Source organism: Sus scrofa, chromosome 1 (genome assembly GCF_054392235.1).
Source record: "Sus scrofa isolate SSC_HxYL_T2T_F1_AM1 chromosome 1, Sscrofa_HxYL_maternal_Yorkshire_Landrace_v2.0, whole genome shotgun sequence".
In the NCBI taxonomy this organism is placed as follows: domain Eukaryota; kingdom Metazoa; phylum Chordata; class Mammalia; order Artiodactyla; family Suidae; genus Sus; species Sus scrofa.
In genome coordinates, this window is record NC_139383.1 from 170,600,293 (window position 1) to 170,621,436 (window position 21,144).

The following is a 21,144-nucleotide window of genomic DNA, read 5'->3' on the forward strand; positions in this document are numbered from 1 at the left end:
ATATATGTATTCAGCCCAGTTTCAGAGGTTGTTTCTCCTGGATTATTTTGTGACCTGGGTCCACACTTTTCTTTGTCACTTTCTTCTTTCATTCTTTTTCCTAAAATAAGCATTTATGGGGGCAACTGAAATGCCGGAGTGGAAAAGTTTCCTCCTGGAACAGTTTTCTATGGACCCAAAGCATTCTCCATGGTCCTCTTTCTCAGTTGATGTTTTTTTCTGCTTGTTGATTCTCCCCATTTTAGGACCTGAAGCTCTCAGTTTATTGATTTCACCATTGCTCTTTCTACCCTTGTGGAAGGAAGACAATAATGAAAAGACTTGAGTTCTAAACATAGTAATTTTCTGGGTCATATTCTCCTTTGAGGCCTTGGTGACTGGCCCAGCAAAGACGTGTAGGTGTGTTTGTCAAATGAGTGACGTTAAAGAACATTAGATAGGACACTGGATGAGAAGCTGTCCAGGTAAAGGCACATTAGGGGTAGAATGCACAGAAAAGTAAATGCCTAGCAAACAAGTTTTTAAAATATGATAGGAATTCCCATTGTGGCTCAGCGGAAATGAATCTGATTAGCATCCTTGACACAGGTTCAATCCCTGACCTCGCTCAGGTTAAGGATCAGCTCAGCTTAAGGATCCAGCATTGCCATGAGCTGTGGCATAGGTCACAGACGCAGCTCAGATCTGGTGTTGCTGTGGCTGGGTCGTAAGCCGGCAGCTACAGCTCTGATTTGACCCTTAGCCTGGGAACCTCCATTTGCAGAGGGTACAGCCCTAAAAAGACCAAAAAAAAAAAAAAATTATAGACAAGATTAATTTTCTCCCTTTAATTCAAGATCCTTTTTTTACTGCCCTTATTTAGACAGAAAGGGAAATGAGAACAAATGTGCCAAATCATTGTTTTATAGCTGATCATTAATTATCATTTATCCAAAACATGAGCCCTGTAATTTAGCTTAGAACCCCTGTCATAATAACAAATCAGGAAATATATTTATAATAACTTTACTTTCCCCTAAGTTCATTAATTTAAAAATAACTGATATACATTCATATATTAAGAATTTTAAAACAGATATCCAGTTAAAAGTTAACCTCTTTCAGAGTTCCCATGGTGGCTCAGTGGGTTAAGAACTTGACATAGTGTCTGTGAGGATGCCAGTTTGACTCCCAGCCTCGCTCAGTGGATTAAGATGTGGCCTTGCTGCAAAGCTGTGGAGTAGGTTGCAGATGTGGCTGGAATCTGGCATGGCTTTGGCATGGTGTAGGCCAGCAGCTGCAACTCCAATTTGACCCCTAGCCGGGGAAATTCCTTTTGCAGTTGCAGCCATAAAAAGAAAAAAAAAGTTAACCTCTCTCTCATCCCTGTGTTCCAGTTCCCACATTGCAATATCTGGATATAATCACAATTCTCAGTTTCTACTGTAGTCTATTTGTTTAACCCTACAGAAAACATAGTTAGCTATTCTTTTAAAAAAATTGTAAATGGTAGCATATAATCCTCTTCATCATTCTCCTGCTTTTTATTTAAAATATAATTTGGAGGTCATTCCATTTTACTGCATACAGAGCTGCCTCATTTCTTTAACAGCTGGATGTTATTCTATGGTCTACATCTTTGACAGTTTAATCTTTTTTCTATTGATACACATTTAAGTTGTTTCCAATTATTGCAATTACACATAACATCATTTTATACCTGGGCAAGTATAAATGTAGGTAAAGTTCTAAAAGGGGACTGGTTATGTCAAAGCATATGTGAATTTGTAATTTTGACAGATAATGCCAAATTGCCTTTCTCAAAAGTTGTACCATAGTCCACCCTTATCTGTAATTGCTGATCTTTGGTCATAGTTCTCATTGTATCACTGTTGCTATTTCCTTTTTTTTTTTTAATTACTCGATGAATGTTATTACATTTAGAGTTGTACAAAGATCATCACAACCCAATTGCTCTTTTCTTATAGCTTCTCAAATACTGTGTTATTAACCCCTTTATAACTTGTCAATCTCTTAGGTGAAAAGAACAACAGTCTCCTTGTCATTTTAATTTGCATTTCTCTCTCTATAGAGGAGGTCAAACTTCTCTTTATAGGTTTAAGATTCACTTGAATATATTTTGCTGGGAACTGTTTGCTCTCATCCTTTGCCCATTTCCCTAATAGGTTCTTTTTATAGTTATAGTTCATTTGTCAGATTTTTTTTTTTTGTCTTTTTGCCTTTTTTAGGGCCACTTCCGCAGCATATAGAGGTTCCCAGGCTAGGGGTCTATCGGAGATGTAGCTGCCGGCCTAGGCCACAACCACAGCAACTCCGGATCCAAGCCACTTCTGCGATCTACACCACAGCACACAGCAATGCCAGATCCTTAACCCACTGAGCAAGGGAAGGGATCAAACCCACAACCACATGGTTCCTAGTCGGGTTTGTTAACCACTGCGCTATGACGGGAACTCCTGTCAGAATTTTTATATATTAAAAAATTAGTGAAAGTTATTACTGTTACCAGTGGTTGACTAGGGTTAAGGCTGCTGGAAAAAATTCAAATTTTGCTTTAAAAATTTAAAATTCTTATCATTTTTCTATTTCTAAAATGAAGATGTATGTAGAAATCTAAAATAATATTCAAAGTCTCTAAACTGTAATTGACAAATACAGTTAGTGCCAGTGTTGAAATGTGCAGTTCACACATATTGAGAGTTCAAGGGGATCTTAGATTATCTAGTTTTATTCTCCCAGTGTATGGGTAAAAACTAAAGGCAAGACAACTTTGTCCTTTGGCTGCAAATAACAGGAAGCCTCAATAAGGCTCAAACTGGCTTGTACAATAGAAAACATATTGGTTCACTTAAGGCTTTAGGGCTGACTGATCCATTCAGCTCAATAGCACCATTAAGGACTCAGGTTATTTCCTATCAAATGGCCATTGCCAGTACCAACCCAGGGCTAGTGCTTTGTTACTCTCCTCTAACAGCAGAGGGAAGGCTGCCTCTCAGAAGAATGAGAACAAACCCAACTGAAGTCCACAACAAACCTCTTCTCATAGCTCATTGGCCCTTACTAAGTCACACCCCCACCTGAGCCAATCACTGCCAAGGGGACCTCTTACCTTCAGACCAGTCAGGACCACCCCTGAAGGAGGGGGGGAGAAGGGTCAGGTCAACTTTCGGAGAGGTGGGAATGCTGTTAGGGAGGGACTGGGTGCCTAAACAAAATCGGGAGTAATGCTATGTCTAATGTCATGTAAAATGGCACTACTGAATATCTCTTCAATGTTTTAATTTAAATAGCACAAAAAATTAAAAAAGATTCATTTGAAATTTGTATGAGTCAGTGTTCTCCAGAGAAACAGAGTCAATAGCGTGTGCACACACACACACACATTCACACAGAATTATTTTAGAAAGTGGCTCCCACTATGAAGCCTGGCAAGACTGAAATCTGTAGGGTAGACCAGCATGCTAGAAATGCAGGTAGGAGTTGGTATTTCTGTCTTAAGACAGAATTTCTTTACCAATAAACTTCAGTATTTGTTCTTAAGATCTTCTACTGGTTGGTTGAGTCCCTCTCACAGTATTGAGGGTAATCCCTTTACTCAAAGTTGACTGTAACACATAAAATTAACCAATGCATAAATTTTATGCTCCAATCTTGTTTTCCTCAATGGGTCTAGCTTCAAATCTCCTTGAAGTGAGTGATACTGGTCTGATTTCAGAAACATAAACCTTATAAGGGTGTGGCCACTATAGAAACTACACAAATCACTGCTTTTTAAAAAAAATCTTATTAGGGTACAGTTGATTTACAAGATTGTATTAGCTTCAAGTGAATCACTTATACATATATCCATTCTTTTTTCTCTTATAGGGTATTATAGAACACTGAGCAGCCTCCCTGTGCTATACGGTAGGTCCTTGTTAGTTATCTACAAATAATTGTTTTTCATACTAGCTGCTAGCGTCCATAGATATATCTCCCAAAATGGATGGACTCAGTCCAGTTTTACAGATGAGAACACTGTCCCAACTACACACCAATTCCGACTTATTCCATGGTGTTCTCTTGTGGGGAGGGGACTGAGGAGATTTTCCATGACCAGCACCAAACATCAGGACTCAGACTCAGCAAATAAAGGAAGAAAATTAGGACTGGAAACATTTAACTCTGTATCCCATCTAAGCCAGCCTGGCTGATAAACCACTCATCCTATGATGACAGTAATGATGGTGACCCATTCCTTTGATAGCACCTATGAATATAAACAGGATTTGGGGGCATGTGGCTAGACAAATATTCTGGAGCAAGTTATGGGATTTTAGCCCAAGCATCTCTCAGATTATTCAAGATCTATTTTGGTGTTACCATGTAGTTAATAGATGGTTTTAAAAATCTTTTTCATAATCAGAGATTTCTCTTCCTTTCTGAGAAGGGCATAATTTTAGCATGCTGGTCATTTTTGTTTTTTACGCACTGTGATAGTTCTTGTCAACTCAAAGTTTAGGCTGTTTCTACCCAAAAAGCCACTCCAATCCAGAGGCTAACCCAAAATCATGGAATTAGTAATTTAGAAGGCAAAACCAAACTAGTCCTCCATTAATTCTGAGGGTGTGGTTTTGAGTGAAAGGCTTATGATTGGGTATTAGTCTCTTTTTCCTTCCTTCCTGTTCTCCTTCCTTCCTCCCTCCCTTCCTCCCTTCCTTCTCTTTCTGTTTACCCATGGCTCATGGAAGTTCCCTGGCTAGGGATTGAATCAGAGCTGCAGCTGCCAGCCTACACCATAGCCACAGCAACAACAAATCCGAAAAGCAATTATAACCTACACTGAAGCTTGTGGCAAAGCTGGATCCTTCGGTGAGCAAAGGCCAGGGATTGAACTTATATCCTCACAGAGACTACATTGAATTCTTAACCCCCTGAGCCACAATGGAACTCCAGGTGTCAGTGTTTCATCCTGCCTTATCTTGGAACTTTCTTTCTAATTTTTTGGATATGTATTGTAACTAATGGCAGGACAGGTCAGTACCCTGTGCAACATTCTCAGGGTCAGGTCCTTCCTCCATATCTCAGCTTTAGCTCCTCTCTGAAGTACCTAGACAATAGTATCTGAACCCCCAAACAATGGACGATATTAACTACTTGAAGATTGCAAGCACAAAGTCCTCCTATAGCCTAAGGATTGATAAAGTTAACCCCTGCGACACCACCCTGTTACCTCACCATCACCCAATCACAAGCTGATTGCTTAATCTGTGACTGCCTCCTCTCTCCCAACTTGGCTTTTAAAAAAGCTTCACAATTTTCTTGGGGAGTTAGGGCTTTTTTGGGGGGGGCACGAACCCCCTTGCATGGTCCTGCAATAAACCTTTCTCTGCTCCAAACTCTGACATTTCAGTTTGTTTGGCTTCACTGTCCACGGGACACTCAAACTTGAGCTAAGAAAATAATACAGGGTGGTGGTGGGTGGGTATGTTTACACCAGGGTGTGGAGAGAACAAAGGGACTTTGGGGAGCAGCCAAGTTAGTGCAATTTAGGAATTCTTGTCTGGTGCAGAGCCAGCTGGAATTGTTTTCCTTCTTTCAGGTATTTTAACAATTAATTGAAAAAACAAAAATAAATGAAAGGTGACTATTTTCCCTCTCTGGTCTATCTCAGATCTGGAAGCCCCTCTCTCCTCCTTTATTAAGAGTTCCCTTAGCACCAAACCGGATGTCCCCCTGGGGAAGGACAAGTGTTCTGCTATGTCAGTTGGTTAAGTCTGGAAGAGAGGGTATGTTGTTGCCAGGGCCAGAGATACTAGACAATTTTCCAAAAATACTTCATGAGAATTTTCTAGGGATTGTTGTCCTTCTAGCATGCATTGTTGATGGGAGGCTAACTGTTTTTGAACGTCTATTCAGGCTCATCTAAAAGCGATCAAATATTGGAAGCTGGGACTGCTGTGACCCGGTCTTCCAGCTGTTGGTGCAATGCTTCCAGGCTGCAGGTGTTGCAGGCAGAACCCGTCTCAGCAAGATGTGGCTGTGAGGCGCTGGCCGCCCAGAAAAGAGCCGCGGAGGAGGAGAAGCGCCCTCTTGTGGCCGAAAGTAAGAGTGCCCTCAGAGAGAGGCGCGCCCAGGGCCCGCGGAGCAAAGGTTCTTCAAAAATCCTTCCCTGCAGATGTAAACAAAGCAAACACAGCCTTCAGTTCTCTGCTGCTCTATCACCTTGACTTCCTGTTTCTCGGAGGAGAGAATGATGGATGCGGGGAAAGGAAAAGAAAAGCTAAGGATTTTTCCTGTTTCAGCTTTTGCCCACTGCCCCCACTCCCCACTCCACCTCCTCCCAGCCCACTGGCTGACTCAGATCTTCTCCGGATACCTTCCTCCTGTTTGGCCTCGTTGTCTGTCTTATTTCATTTTGCCTGCCAGTGAAATAAGTGGTACATTTGTCTGCTTTCTCCAACCAACGGTATTTCCTAGAGGACACGGGTCACATCCTAGTGATGGCAGCATCCGGCAATGCATATTCCACACAGTATGTGCTAAAAATATGCTCATAGCACATCGAATGGCAGAATGGAATTTCTTGGTCATATGGGACGAGTCCTGTATAATTGTCTGAACGTAAGTTAGGATTGCCATGGTGAGCCAAGAGGAGCAGGCTACTTTTTACCGTTGGTTCTACCAACTCCCTTGATGGACTTAGATTTTAGACAACGTCCTAGCAAAGGTGGCTTCACTTGAAACATTCTCTTTATCTTTTAAACAGCTGAGAAATTAGATGGATAGATATGACCATCCTTTTCCTTCCTTCCTCCCTTCTTCCCTTCCTCTCTCTCTCTCTCTTCCTTCCTTCCTGCCTTCCTTTCTGACACACCTACAACACTCAGAAGTTCCCAGGCCAGGGAGTGAACCCAAGCTGTCATGTGACAACGCTGTAGCCTTAACTTGCTGTGCCATAAGAGAACTCTGTCTATTCTTATTTTTATTTTTTTTGTTCTTATTTTTAAAAAGGAAAAATCTTCAGAAAGTGCAAGTGACATGCCCAAGGTTGCCAGGACAGTGAATCACAGCTCAGATTTGCTCCTTTTGCAAGCTCTCTCCAGAGCTCTGACATTCTTCCAAGAGGTCACCTTTCAGGGCCCACATTATCTGGGCAAGTAAATGACCTCCACATTACCATCCAGCATCCTCAATGGATTAGGGTAGCTATCTTCCCCCAATCAGTTTTGGTCCCATCCCCAGGTGGCTGGTGACTCACGGAGCATGACATCGAGCAGGTCATTAACCTGTACCTACATCTCAATTCTTTCATCCTGAAAATAAAGATGACAGTAGGTGCTGGCTGCCTCGAATGGTGTTGGGAAGATTAATGAGACGATGCAGGGAAGTGTCCTGGGCTCCTGGGATAAAAGGCTTAGCAGAGGCACAAAGTCTAATTATAATTTCTTAACAGTTTCAAAGGAGCCTCTGGGAAGGCTCATTCATGCTGCTAAATTTGGAGACGATGCCTATGTGGGGAGGATGCTCTTCTCTCCACGGGCAGTCCCAGCACTTTTCTGCTTATGCTGGTCTCAGGGGCCCCATTCTGATCCAACATCTCTTGGTCTACCCTGGGATCTCATCCACAATGGAACTCAAAACCCTCCCAAAGCACTGCCCCCATCTTCCACGCAAGAAGGGGCAGGGGTAACCTATTTAGGGCACACATCAGATGGGCGTCTGGGAACCTTAGGGAATTTGGACCCAGTCTTTAGTCTAAGGGAAGGCATGTAGTACAGATCAATGAGAATATAAAAAGTCTACTGGGACCTTCCAGGAAAGGTTTGATGAGAGGAAGGTCCAGAAGAGGACCTGTCCTAGCCCTGTCTTCTGTTTCTGATTTTGCACAAGTGCAAGAACTGATCATCAGCGCAATGACTGCCATCTGGTAACCTGAGAACTGCACCCACATTGGCCCCGATGCCACCGAGTCTTATTCATGAGAAGAATAGATCTTTGTTTTGGTCACTGATAGTATTCCTCTCTATTACTTAGGGACAGGGTCTCCTGACACATGGCTGTGTCCACCAAGATATGGGCCAGTGCCCCGGGGGCAGAATCGGATCTCTGACCTGAAATGTTACTGGAAAGGTTTTGAAACACTGGATTTTACACAGAAAATCTTTGGCTTTGCTCACTTTCCACCCGGCTTTGACTTCCTTCTGGCCATTCTCTCCCCTGGCTACTTATCAAATGCTCTATCCTGAATGTGGGAATAAAATAAGGGTAAGAGCCTGCTTCCAAATAGTGAGGAGGTGAGCTTTGTCTCTATTCTTCCCTCTTTTCTCACCCGGAGCCCCCCATGGCCCTGACTCTACCCTGTTGGCACCCCTGTCAGAGCCTCCTGAGCCAGACATCCCCTCTCTCCAGCAAACCCCTCTCTTTCGTGTCCTCCTTCAGAGCCATAATCGGGGGCGGCTTAATGTGTCACATTCACAGGTGGAATGGACATTTTCACATAGCAGGGACCATTCTAGGCCCAATTGTGAAGAGCCAGCTAGGTTTTCAACACCTTCCCGCTGCCCTTTCCTCTTCTCTTTTGTCCTCTGCTCATACAACTTTTCTTTTCTTTTTAAAAATTATTTATTTATTTATTTTATTAAAGTATAGTTGATTTACAATGTTTCTTCAATTTCTGTTGTATGGCAAAGTGACCCAGTCACACACAGTGCCCTGTGCTGTACAGTAGGGCCCCGCTACCCATCCATTCCAAATGTTACGGTTTGCATCCCAAAACCCCAAACAACTTTTCCTGCTGTTCATTGGGGCTCATAATTCTCAGGGAGGCAATTGTCTTATTTCTGAGACAGGGATAACCCTGTTTTGTCTGGTCAGAGATGGAAGAATCTATCCTCTATTCTCTTTAGATTCTCTTTGGCTCTATATTCTGGGTATAAATGACCCAGGCACCATCAGGGCTCTTTTTTCCCTGGCTCTGCAAAATACCATCACTGCTGTGCTCTGATCAGTGCTGTGATGGAAAAAAATGTCTTGATAAGGAGAATGTATCTCCCTTGGGTTATTTGTGTTTTCAGAAAGGACCTGTAGGGGAAATGCTGAGAAGTTAGAGACCCTTTCTGGAACCCAATATGGACAGACAGCTATTCTACCTATGTGACCAGGGCCTTCTTGTTCTTGGTACAGGAATGTCCATGAGTTAGCTTTCAGTTGATTTTTCCCTTGTTTCAGATTTACTGTGGATTAGGGGACCCAGAATTAACTAAGGCCTTCATCATTTAATGATTAGTGGTGGAAATGAAATAACAAGATGAAACGCTTACCTCAGAAAGCCATAGAACATTGAAAGGAAATAGAGATTTCTGGAGTTCCCGCCATGGTGCACTGGGTTAAGAATCCAACTGCAGTGGCTCAGGTTGTTGCAGAGGTATATGTTTGATCCCTAGCCCTGCTCAGTGCGTTAAAAGCATCCAGCATTGTGGTTTGGATTTAATTCCTGACCCAGGAACTTCCATATGCCCAGGTGCAGCCACAAAATTAAAAACAAAACAAAACACAACAAAAAGCAGATTTCCTAGCCACATTTAGGGAAGGGGCCATCTTCCTGAGATGTGTAGGAAGCTAATGATATAAGGCTCAGTGGTAACAAACCCGACTAGTATCCATGAGGATTCAGGTTCGATCCCTGGCCTTGTTCAGTGGGTTAAGGATATGTAGTTGCTGTGGCTGTGGTGTAGGCTGGCAGCTGCAGCTCTGACTTGACCCCTAGCCTGGGAACTTCCATATACTGCAGGTGCCACCCTAAAAAGCAAAAAAAGAAAAAAACAAAACAAAACACGAAATCCCCCAGATGCTACAAATTGGGAAGATTAATGGTGAAAGATTAAATTGTCTGTCTGGAAGGGATGTAATTTCAAGTGATAAAGTTGACTGGGGAGCCCCCATTAAGTACTTTGGGAGAAGACCTTAAATTGGCTATCTCTGCATGTGAGAGAAAAATAGGTGTTTTGGTTGCCTTTAAATTTTTTTTTAATATTTATTTTATTTATTTATTTATTTATTTATTTATTTATATATTTATTTATTTTTGTCTTTTTAGGGCTGCACCTGCAGTATATGGAGGTTCCCAGGCTAGGGGTCTAATCGGAGCTGTAGCTGCCAGCCTACACCACAGCCACAGCAACTCAGGATTCCGGCTGCGTCTGCAACCTATACCACAGCTCACGGCAATGTATCCTTAACCCACTGAGCAAGGCTAGGGATTGAACCCGAGTCCACATGGATGCTAGTCAGGTTCGTTAACTGCTGAGCCATGACAGGAACTCCTGGTTGTATTTTAATACAGTGAAATCTCATCTTCACAAGATTGAAATGTGCTTGCTCTTAGGGAATTAGGATTCCTTCCCAGACAGAGAATTGGCCTTGCTGTATGTTTGGGAAGAAAGTGGAGTATACATGGAAGGCAGCAGACACCTTACTGGGAGCCAATTCATTAAGATGAATAACAAATGGATAAACAGGTTTTCTGTTGGAGGATGTGGCCTGTGTACCCAGTCATTGATGACATGGCCATATGCACACAGACTCTCACTTTTTCAGATTAACTTTACCTTTGGCTCTTAAGTCTTAGGTTCTTTGTTTCGCCTTCCTTGATTAATGATGGTCTGTTACTTCAAACACCCCAAGTCTGGGCTCTGGCAGTTGGCTCTTGCTTCAATTGCCCCAATGTAATCATTGATAGGAATGACACGAATGGACCATGGAATAGTTGGCACCATGTATGGATGGACTGATTTAGATTGGCTACCAAAGTGACCCCCTTTATTGTCTGGTAATTGGCCATGAGTGAGCCAACACTCACAGACTTAGTAATTCACTTGTCCTAAATCACTGTTTAGAAGGAGATGAGAGGTGCAAAAAGAAAAGGAGTAATATCTGTCTTTTGTTCTCTGTTTTAATTTTTTTGCTTTTTGGGGCTGCACTCTTGGCACATGGAAGTTCCCAGGCTAGGGGTCAAACTAGAGCTATAGCTGCTGGCCTGCACCACTGCCGCAGCAATGAAGGATTTGAGCTGCATCGGCGACCTACACCACAGCTCATGGCAAGGCCAGATCCCTGACCCACTGAGCGAGGCCAGGGATCAAACCCGCAACCTCATGGATATTAGTCGGATTCGTTTCTGCTGTGCCACAATGGGAACTCCCTGTTCTCTACTTTAAAAAAAAAAATATTGTGGAGGCCCTGCTGTGGGCCAGGTGCCTTGGTAGGCATCCAAATATGCTGGTTAATGTAGAGGTTATTAAAATAATCTATCTATTTATACTGGCTATTGATCTAGTTTATCTATCTAGGCTTTACTAGAAAACTTGACCAAGGGTAGTCCAGTAATGCAATGAACGTGAACCTCATGTAGATGGCTACATTTCTCCTATGTTGGCATTTTTGAGTCTAGTCTCCTCTTGGCTAGAGGGAACCTGGAGAAGAGACCTCTGACTATGCTGTGAGTTTCTGTTTCCACAACTTCAGGTGTCTTTTTGCTTTTTCTCTTTGAAATGAAATAGGAGGCTTCCATCCTTTCCTCTTCTTTCAGATGAAGGTGTCTGTCAGGAGGGAAACAAAGCAATTAGGGTGATGCCAAAGGATGGTCCCCAGCCGAGTTATATTTTAGGGGAGCCTCAAGATTTACCAATGACCTCTAATCATGAGGATGGCATTGAAATGAAAAGAGAAAAAAAAAAAAAAAAAAAAAAAGCACCAGCTTTCCATTCCAAGACAAAAAACTTTGCCTTTTTTTTTTTCCTTCAAAATAAAAAGATTACAGTGGAGCAGTTTCCACCCATGCTATTCTACCTCTGCAACAAAAGAACAACTTTGAATAATGAACAGCCCCCCTTCACAGTAGGAAACTAAGCTACAGAGAGCCCCTCCATAATGATGTATTTAATAATTAGAAAGATGAGCAGGAATTGACCTTCCAAGTGGATATATTATTATTCACTTTACCTGCTCACTGTCACAGTGGGTGCTGTCACAGAGACTGTGACTAAAAACCCTGATAAAGTCATCTCCGCCAAGCCCCATAAATAATCTGTTTGCCCATTGTGCCTGACATGTACATGGCATATGCTTAGATCCATGTGAGGATCTGGATCTGGTAAGTGGCTTGGAGTTTACAGAGAATTTGTACCCAGTTTGTAGGTAAGGGATGCACTGTAAATAGGGCAGCAGGACAGTGTCCTCCAGAAATAGCTTCCTGCTCCTTTGCGAGGAGATGAACCTGGGTTAGGTAAGGTCCCTGATAATGAAGTCATCTATTTTTAAAAAAAATATTTCCATGGAGTTCCTGTTGTGGCTCAGCAGGAACGAACCTAACTCATATCCATGAGGACACAAGTTCAATCACTGGACTTGCTCAGCGGGTTCAGGATCCAGTGTTGCGGCGAGCTGTGCTATAGGTTGTAGATGCCACTAGGATCTGGTGTTGCTGTGGTGTAGGCCGGCAAGTGCAGCTCCAATTTGACCCCTAACCTGGGAACTTTCATATGCCACAGGTTGGGCCTGAGAAAAGCAAAATAAATAAATAAATAAATAAATAAACAACAACAACAAAAAAAGTCTTTACATATGTGATGAAATATACATGCTTTCAGGAAAGAACATGGGACCAACTTTCAATAGCATTGTCACTCCGTATTTCTCAGGTGACTCTTATCAGCTGTCCTCACCTGGTTTCACCACACACTATAAAGGCCAACAGTCTCAGTTCTCCAGGCTTAAAATGTGGATGACGTGTCAGCAATGAATGGTGAAGGAAGTGAGTAGAACTTACTTTGTGTTATAGCTCTCAGAGCTGCCAATAGTATTGACATCCAAGTGAGTGTTTCATTCAGGGCTCTGTGTCCTTTTTTTGGCCACACCCACGGCATGCAGAAGTTCCCCAGTCAGGGATTGTACTTGCATCTCAGCAGTGACCTGAGGCACAGCAATGACAGTGCCAGATCTGGGACCTGCTAAGCCACCAGGGAACTCCCCTTTCTGGTTTTAAATGTGTGCTTTGCTTGTGCTCTAACTATGATGACACATGTGAAAAGCACTTAGCACTGTGCATACAGTCAGTGGTCAATAGTCAGCAGTCTCCTTCCTCTTTCCTTTGCTGCAGCTCAGCTGTGGTGACATCAGCCTGGAGCCAGCTGATGAGACCCTGAGTTCCCTCCTGGGTGTAATTAATATTTATCCTCAGGTAATGCCTTGCATTTGAGAATCTCGTCTTCCACCAACCCTCATAGACTGCCTTAGCTGAAGTTGTAAGATGTCATTGGCAAATGGAAAAATGTGAGGTTGATGGGGCCAGTCCTGGAGGTAAATACTGGGCCAGAGAGTTAGTGTCTTCTAGTCGCTAGTGAAGACTAGCGATTCGGATGAGTGGATTTCCCTGCAGATAGGCCTGGCAGTGAAACACAGAGGACAGTTTACTGGGGCAGGGGGAATGTCAAGTACAAGAGACAGAAGGAAACCACGCCGCCTGCTCTTTGAAGGTTAATTCTTTCACTTTGCCGTGCAGCTCTTCACCTGCAGCATCATGCCAAGGGGGGATTGACTGGCAGGGTACATATGCTCCACATTGCAGCTGAGTGTGGGCACCTCTCGGAATGCTGTCCTTTTGCTGTGTAGCATGTGGACCAATGGGCACTTAGCACTGTTTACAGCAGCTCCTGCCTCTCTCCTTTCTCTGTAACCTCTCCGCAGCGCCCACATCCTTGGGGTCATATGAATGGAAGTGTCTCTTCTCAGCCATCTGGTGATTCATCCTTCCCTCTCCCCTGCCGGCAACTGTGAGAGCTGCTCGCAGGCTGCCAAGTCAGCTGGACAGGCCTGCTGCTGCCTGCGGCCTGCCAGACAGGAGGGCGTCTTCTGAGCTCTCTCCACACACCCACCGTGTGCAAAGTCTGAGTCAAAAGAAAGACACCACGCCCCCCACAAATGAACACACGAATTAGTGTATTAATTAATAAGGAAACTGGTGTATGCATGTGTTGTAGATCCAGCCAAAGTAACAGGGGATATAGACAGGATTCAGCCTGAGTTATTTTTTTCTGTTAAAATAGGTCTTTAAAAAAATGTCTTATGTAAGGCTGTTTGATTTGGTTTCCTAGGGCAGCCAGAACAAATGACCACAAACTGGGTGGTTTAAAACAACAGAAATGGGAGTTCCCATCATGGCTCAGTGGAAACAAATCTGACTAGCATCCATGAGGATGCAGGTTTGATCCCTGGCTTTGCTCAGTGGGTTAAGGATCCGGCATTGCCATTAGGTGGGGTGTAGGTCGCAGACCTGGCTTGGATCCCAAGTTGCTTTGGCTGTGGTGTAGGCTGGCAGCTACAGCTCCCGTTCTACCCCTAGCCAGTGAACTTCCATATGCTGCCCGTTTGTCCCTAAAAAGACAAACTGCAACAGCAACAATAAGAAAGACCCCAGAAATGTATTCTGTCACAGTTCTGGAGGCTGGAAGTCTGAAGTCGAGGTGTGGGCAAGGTTGGTTTCTTCTGAAGAGAGAATTTGTCCCATCCCTCTCTCCTCATTTGGTGGTGGCTGACTTCCTTGACAACTGCTTGGCTTATAGGTGCATCCTTCCTACCATCTGCCTCAGTCATCGTGTGTGTTCTCGCTGTGTCTCTGTTTCTATGTCCAGATTTTTCTCTTCTCATAAAGACACCAATCACTGGATTAGGATTCACCTTAATCCAGTATGACATCATATCCATTTGATTACATCTGTAAATAAAGACCCTTTTTTCAAAAAAGATCACATTCCTAGGTACTGGGGGTTAGGACTTAAACATCTCTGTGGCAGACACAAATTAACTGACAACAAAGGCCATGCAGTAAAAACAGAGAGCCTTTTTTCAATAAATGGTGCTAGAACAATGGGATATTTACTTGCTAAAAAAGAAAAGAAAAAGAGCTTCAATTCATACCTAAAAATCTACAAACATAAACCCCGAATGAATGATAGACCTAATGTAAAACCTAAAACCAGAGAAGTTCTAGAAAGAAACAGGGAAGAAAATATTTGTGACTTTGGGTATGCAAAGATTTTTTTCTTTTTTTTAAGAAATGACACTAAAAGCATAATCTATAAGGGAACAAATTGATGAATTGGATTTCATCAAAATAAAAACTCCTACCTTTCAAAAGACATTGTTAAGGGAATGAAAAGACAAGCCACAGACTGGGAGAAGAAATCCTTGCAAAGTATGGGTTCGTATCCAGGAAATAAAAAGGAACTCAAAGCTCAACAGTAAGGGAACAAATAACTCAATAAAAAATGAGCAGCTACCTCTGGTATCCCACCAAAGAAGATATATGGATGGCAAATAAGCACATGAAAAGATGCTCAACATTATTACTCATTAGGGTATAACAAGCAAACACCAGAGTGAAATACTACTATTTCTATTATATTCCTATTATAATGACTAAAATGAAAAAAAAAAATTACCATTCCAAGTGTTGGTAAAGACGAGGATGAAATGGAACCCTCATACGCTACTAGTGGAAATGTGAAATGGTAAAAAGACTTTGGAAAATAATTTGGTAGTTAAAAAAAAAAAAAAACAAAGCCAAAACCAAAACCATATACCTACCCTATGACTCCACCCAAGCATTTCCACTCCTAGGCATTTAACCAAGAGAAAATAAAATACATGTCCATACAAAGACTCACACACAAATGCTCTTAGTAGCTTAACTTGTAAAAGCCAAAAGCTGCAAACAATCAAAAGGTCCATTTCAGTATGGACTGAATTGTGTCCTCCTTCCCACCAATGCCCCAAATTCATATGTTAAAGCTGTAACCTCTAATATGACTGGATTTGGAATTAGAAAGTAATTAAGTTTAAATGAGGTTAATTGACTGGGGCCCTAATCATATCAGATTTACATTCCCACCAATAGTGTAGGAGGGTTCCCTTTTGTCTGCACACTCTCTAGCATTTATTTATTAATTTTTTCTTTTGACGGACATATCTGTAGTATATGGAAGTTCATAGGTGAGGAGTTGAATCAAGTTGCAGCTGTGGCCTATGTCACAGCCACAGCAACACCTATGCAAGATCCTTAACCCACTAGCAAGGCCAGGGATTGAACCTGCATCCTTACAGAGACAACACTGGGTCCTTAACCTGCTGAGCCACAATGGAAAATCCCTCTAGCATTTATTGATTGTAGACTTTTTTAAAAAAATCTTTTTAGGGACACACCCTCGGCACATGGAGGTTCATAGACTAGGGGTCCAATCAGAGCTGAAGCTGCCAGCCTATGCCACAGCCATAGCAACACCATATCTGAGCCTCGTCTGAGACTTACACCACAGCTCACGGCAATGCCAGATCCTTAACTCATTGAGGGAGGCCAGAGATCAAACCTGCATCCTCATGGATGCTAGTCAGATTTGTTTCTGCTGAGCCATGACAGGAATTCCTTAATTGTAGACTTTTTGATGTCACCATTCTAACCAGTGTGAAGTAACATCTCATTAATTTTGATTTATATTTCTTTAGTAATTAGTGATGTTGAGCATTTTTTTAATGTGCTTTTTGGCTATCTGTATATCTTCTTTGGAGAAGTATATATTTAGATCTTCTGCCCCCCCCCTTTTTTTTTGATTGGGAAGCAACCTAAATGTGCATACACAAAGAAATGGATAAAGAAAATATGGTACATATATACAATGGAATATCACTCAGCCATAAAAAAGAATGAAGTAATGACTTTTGAAGCAACATGGACTGACCTAGAGATTATCATATTAAGTGAAGTAAGGAAGACAGAGAAAGACAAATATCATATGATATCACTTACATATGGAAATTTAAAAAAAGATACAAATGAATTTATTGACAAAACAGAAACAGACTCACTGACTTCAAGAACAAACTTGTGGTTACCAAAGGGGAAGGGGGACAGGGATGAAATGGGGGATTGGAACTGGCAAATGCACACTTCTGTACACGGAATAGATGGTCAATGGGCACCTGTTGTATGGCATAGGGAAATCTACTCACTGTCCTGTGGTAATCTGTATTAGGATAGATATATGTCTATGTATGGCTGAATCGCTCTGCTCTATGGCAGAAATTAGCACAAAATTGTAAATCAACTATACTTCAACACAATTAAATAAATTAAAAAAATAATAAAGACACCAGAGAGCTTGCTTGCTTCCCCATCATATGGGGCACAATGAGAAGGTGGCCATCTGAAAACCAGGAAGAGAGTCCTCTTTGAGAACCTGACTATGCTGGCATCCTGATCTTGGACTTCTGGCTTCCAGAACTAAGAGGCAATAAATTTCTGTTATTTCTTTTCTTTTTTCTTGTCTTTTTAGGGCCACACCCATAGCATATGGAAGTTCCCAGGCTAGGGGGTCTAATCGGAGCTAGGGCTGGGGGCCTACACTACAGCCAGAGCAATGCCAGATCTGAGCTGCGTCTTCGACCTACACTGCAGATCATGGCAACGCCGGATCCTTAACCCATTGAGTGAGGCCAGGGATCTAAACTGTGTCCTCATGGATGCTAGTCAGATTCATTTCAGCTGAGCCATGAAGGGAACTCCATAAATTTCTGTTATTTAAGCCACCCAATTTAATGGTGTATTATTTTGGCAGCATGAGCAGGCTAATACAGGATTTAAAAAAATGTGGTATATCTGCACAATGGAATACTGCTGCATAACAAAGAGCAATGAACTATTGATACATACAGTGATGTGAATGAATCTCAGAATAATAATGCTGAATGAAAGAAGCCAGACAACCCTCCCCCCACATAAAAAAGAGTATACTTTGTATGATTACATTTAGTAAAACTCTAGAAAATGTAAACAAATCTATTGTTATAGATAGCACATTGGTGGTTGCTTGCAGTTAGGGAGAGTGATTGGCAGGGATGGGAGAGAGGTATTGCAACAGAGTATGAGAAAATTCTTGAGGGTAACAGATATTTTTGCTATCTTGATTGGGGTGATGGTTTCATGAGTGTACACATATGTCAAAACAATAAATTGTATACTTTATCTATAGTTTATGTATATTAATTATGTAATTAATAATAATAATAATATAAATGTATATTAATTACATATAAAAATATGTTGTATGCCTAATTTTGTCCACTTTATATACCAGAACCTTGACCCTATGATCAAGCAGAAGGCTTCCAAATCCAGGTATTTACAGATAAAAATATCCTGAAAGTTCTAGATATTAATTCTGTTATGATGATGACAAATGGACTTGAGAATGAATCCATCAGCAAAAAAGAACTACTTGTAAGATATATCCTATGCTCATGTGGTTCCAGCACTAGAAAAGATATACTGGGAATTCTGACATCAAGGCCTAGTTCTGGATCACTAGTAAATTAGTAACAACTCTGTTGTGGCTCAGTGGAAACGAATCCGACTAGGAACCACTAGGTTGTAGGTTCAGTCCCTGACCAGCGGGTTAAGGATCTGGCATTACCATGAGCTGTGGTGAAGGTCGAAGATGTGGCTTGGATCCCGAGTTGCTGTGGCTGTGGCTCCGATTAGACCCCTAGCCTGGAAACCTCCCTATGTTGTGGGACCCTAAAAAGACCAAAAAAAAAAAAAAAAAAAACCCAACAAACTAGTAACAACCTTAGCCAATATGCCTATACTGATTTTGGCTTGTCTGAGTTTTGTTTTCAGGATTTATAGATTCTTCATTGTGTAAGCCACTCCCATCTTTTCCTTTGCTACTTGCCATGTCAAGATATTCTGCTGTACAATAGGCATTGACAGAACACTGTAAACCAACTATAATGGAAAAAATAAAAATCATTTTAAAAATGAAAAAAATGAAAAAAAGATATTCTGCTCTTTTGATTCGGAAAATTCATTGCTAATCTTTATCTTTGCTTGTGTTCTTGTTCAGAATACAGTTTCAGATATAAAGTCTTATCAATTGATTTCCACAGATGCTCCTTTTCCCTCTAACATGTAAATGAAAGGCTAGCTGCTTTACCTGTTGGCAAAGAAATGGCTGAATAACTTTACAGCCCTCTTGCTAAACCTGATCACATTCTGCATTCTGTCTGGGAGTGACAATGTTTTATTTTCAGGATAAAACAGCACTGTATGGCAAGAGAAGGGAATTTTAAAACTCATTTGGAGGGAACCGTCTCTTTAGTGTGTGAGCTGAAGTGGCTCTCCTATCTGTGTTTCTCTCACACTTCCTGTATCACACCATTAAACATCCTCCCAGGGACCAGAAGCTCCAGGAGATTCTGCTTAATCATTTCGTGCCCAGTATCATGGGGGACCACTTTGCAGGAAGTGGGGCATGATAACCCCCTGTGGTTAGGATAACAGCTGATCCCAGTTTTTAAAACATGTAACAGAGAGTGAGATAGTCAAAAAATTATCCTCAGGGGTAGAGATAGAAAAGGAGAATGTTATAGGGACTAACTTCCAGACATTCATATAACTAGTATGTTGTAAAGCTTAGTTTGGACTCAAGTTCACTTATTTATTATTTTGGCTGTGCTCATGGTATGTAGAAGTTCCTGGGCCAGGGATTGAGCCTGCATCATAACATTGAAAACACTAGATCCTTAACCTGCTACACCACTAGGGAACTCCTGAGAGCTGCCTTTCATGGAGGAAAGGGTGACTATGCCGAAGGTTGAATGTGAGAATTTGCCTGGCTGTTAGTATACCACTTAATAAAGGACAAATCATTCTGCTTGCTCCCAGACCCTCACTAGCCTTCTCAACATATTTCTGCCAAACTGTTCTTTTTACTGGAAAAAAGATTCACACCACCATTCTACGGTTGGGGTGGGCCCCAGTGCTAGCAGGCCAACAATCTAATCTTTGTTATGTTTCAGAAAGAGCTACCGTATACCAGAGGTTCTTAAAAGTGTGGTCCCTGGACCAGCATCACCAGCATCACCCAGGAAACTGTTAGAAATACAAATCACCCCAGAGCAACTGAATTAGAAACCAAGGTTAAAGCCCAACAAACTATAGTTTAACAAGTGTTTCAAGTGATTCTGATACATATTAAAATTTGAGAACCTGTAACCAAGACACTCAGAAAACTATTTTTGTTCACAATTTGTTCCCAATTGTGAGGATAATTGTGTAAAATATCCTTTAATAACGGGATGTCAAAGAAAGAGATCCCTTCAATTATGCACACATTAAACACTTTTTAAGCACCCATTGTTAGTTATTGTGGGGAAAGGAAAGATGAGTAAAATAAAAGATGAACCTTCTATGAGCTAACCCAGTATTGACAAGATGTACATCATTGGTACACGTTTGTATATATTTTTGCTGCTTATTTGATGTGCCAACAGAGCAGAGATGAAAATAGCAAATCAGCCTGCTTCATTGGTGGCTACGTGCAATACTGCCTCACAAAATAAAAAAATAAGGTGCCAAATTCACTACTTTTTTTTTGTTTTGTTTTTTAAGGGCTGCACCAATGGCATATGGAAGTTGGCAGACTAGGGGTCGAATTGGAGGTGTAGCTGCCAGCCTACACCACAGCCACAGCAACATGGGATCTGAGCTGTGTCTGTGACCTACACACAGCTCACTGCAACACTGGATCCTTAACCCTCTGAACAGGGTCAGGGATTGAACCGGAATCCTCATGGATACTAGTTGGGTTCGTTACCACTGAGCCACAATGGGAACTCCCTAAATTCACTAATGTATTGTTGATGTTATCAAATCATCCTTCACTCTTTTCAGAGATGGAGAAATCATTATTCATGAAAATCTTAACAGCTTCATAGTTTAAACCATCCAGTCATGTGGTTAGTGACCGAGATAAAATGCACAGCCTCAGACTTCTTTGTTGTTGCCTTTGCTTTATGAATCAGCCCCAGGAGGTCACTGGTAGCTCAGTAGGTTAAGGATCTGGCCTGTCACTGCAGTGGCATAGGTTTGATCCCTGGCCCTGGTACTTCTGCAGTCCACAGGTGCAGCCAAAAACAAAAAACAAACAAACACCAAACAAACAAACAAAAACCGAATCAGCCCCAGTGCCAGAAACCTGAGACTAGGTGATTAGGTCAGGATCACAAAGCCATCGTTTACCTGCTCAGCAATTAAACAAATGTGCAATAGAC

The 21,144-nt window shown here is 41.9% G+C and overlaps 1 protein-coding gene across 3 annotated transcripts in view; it reads left to right on the forward strand.

The window, feature by feature from the left end:
• LOC146406845 (uncharacterized) overlaps window positions 1-8,637 on the forward strand; it is a 140,999-nt gene extending 132,362 nt beyond the window's left edge. For all 3 annotated transcript variants that reach the window (XR_014816087.1, XR_014816079.1, XM_084977424.1), the window contains 2 exons: window positions 3,868-3,906; window positions 5,899-8,637. Coding sequence is in view for 1 of the 3 variants with exons in the window: in XM_084977424.1 (XP_084833550.1) it covers window positions 3,868-3,906; window positions 5,899-6,209 (350 nt within the window). In the remaining 2 variants the exon portion in view is untranslated. The remainder of the gene's footprint in view (window positions 1-3,867; window positions 3,907-5,898) is intronic.
• Window positions 8,638-21,144: the final 12,507 nt, after the last annotated feature.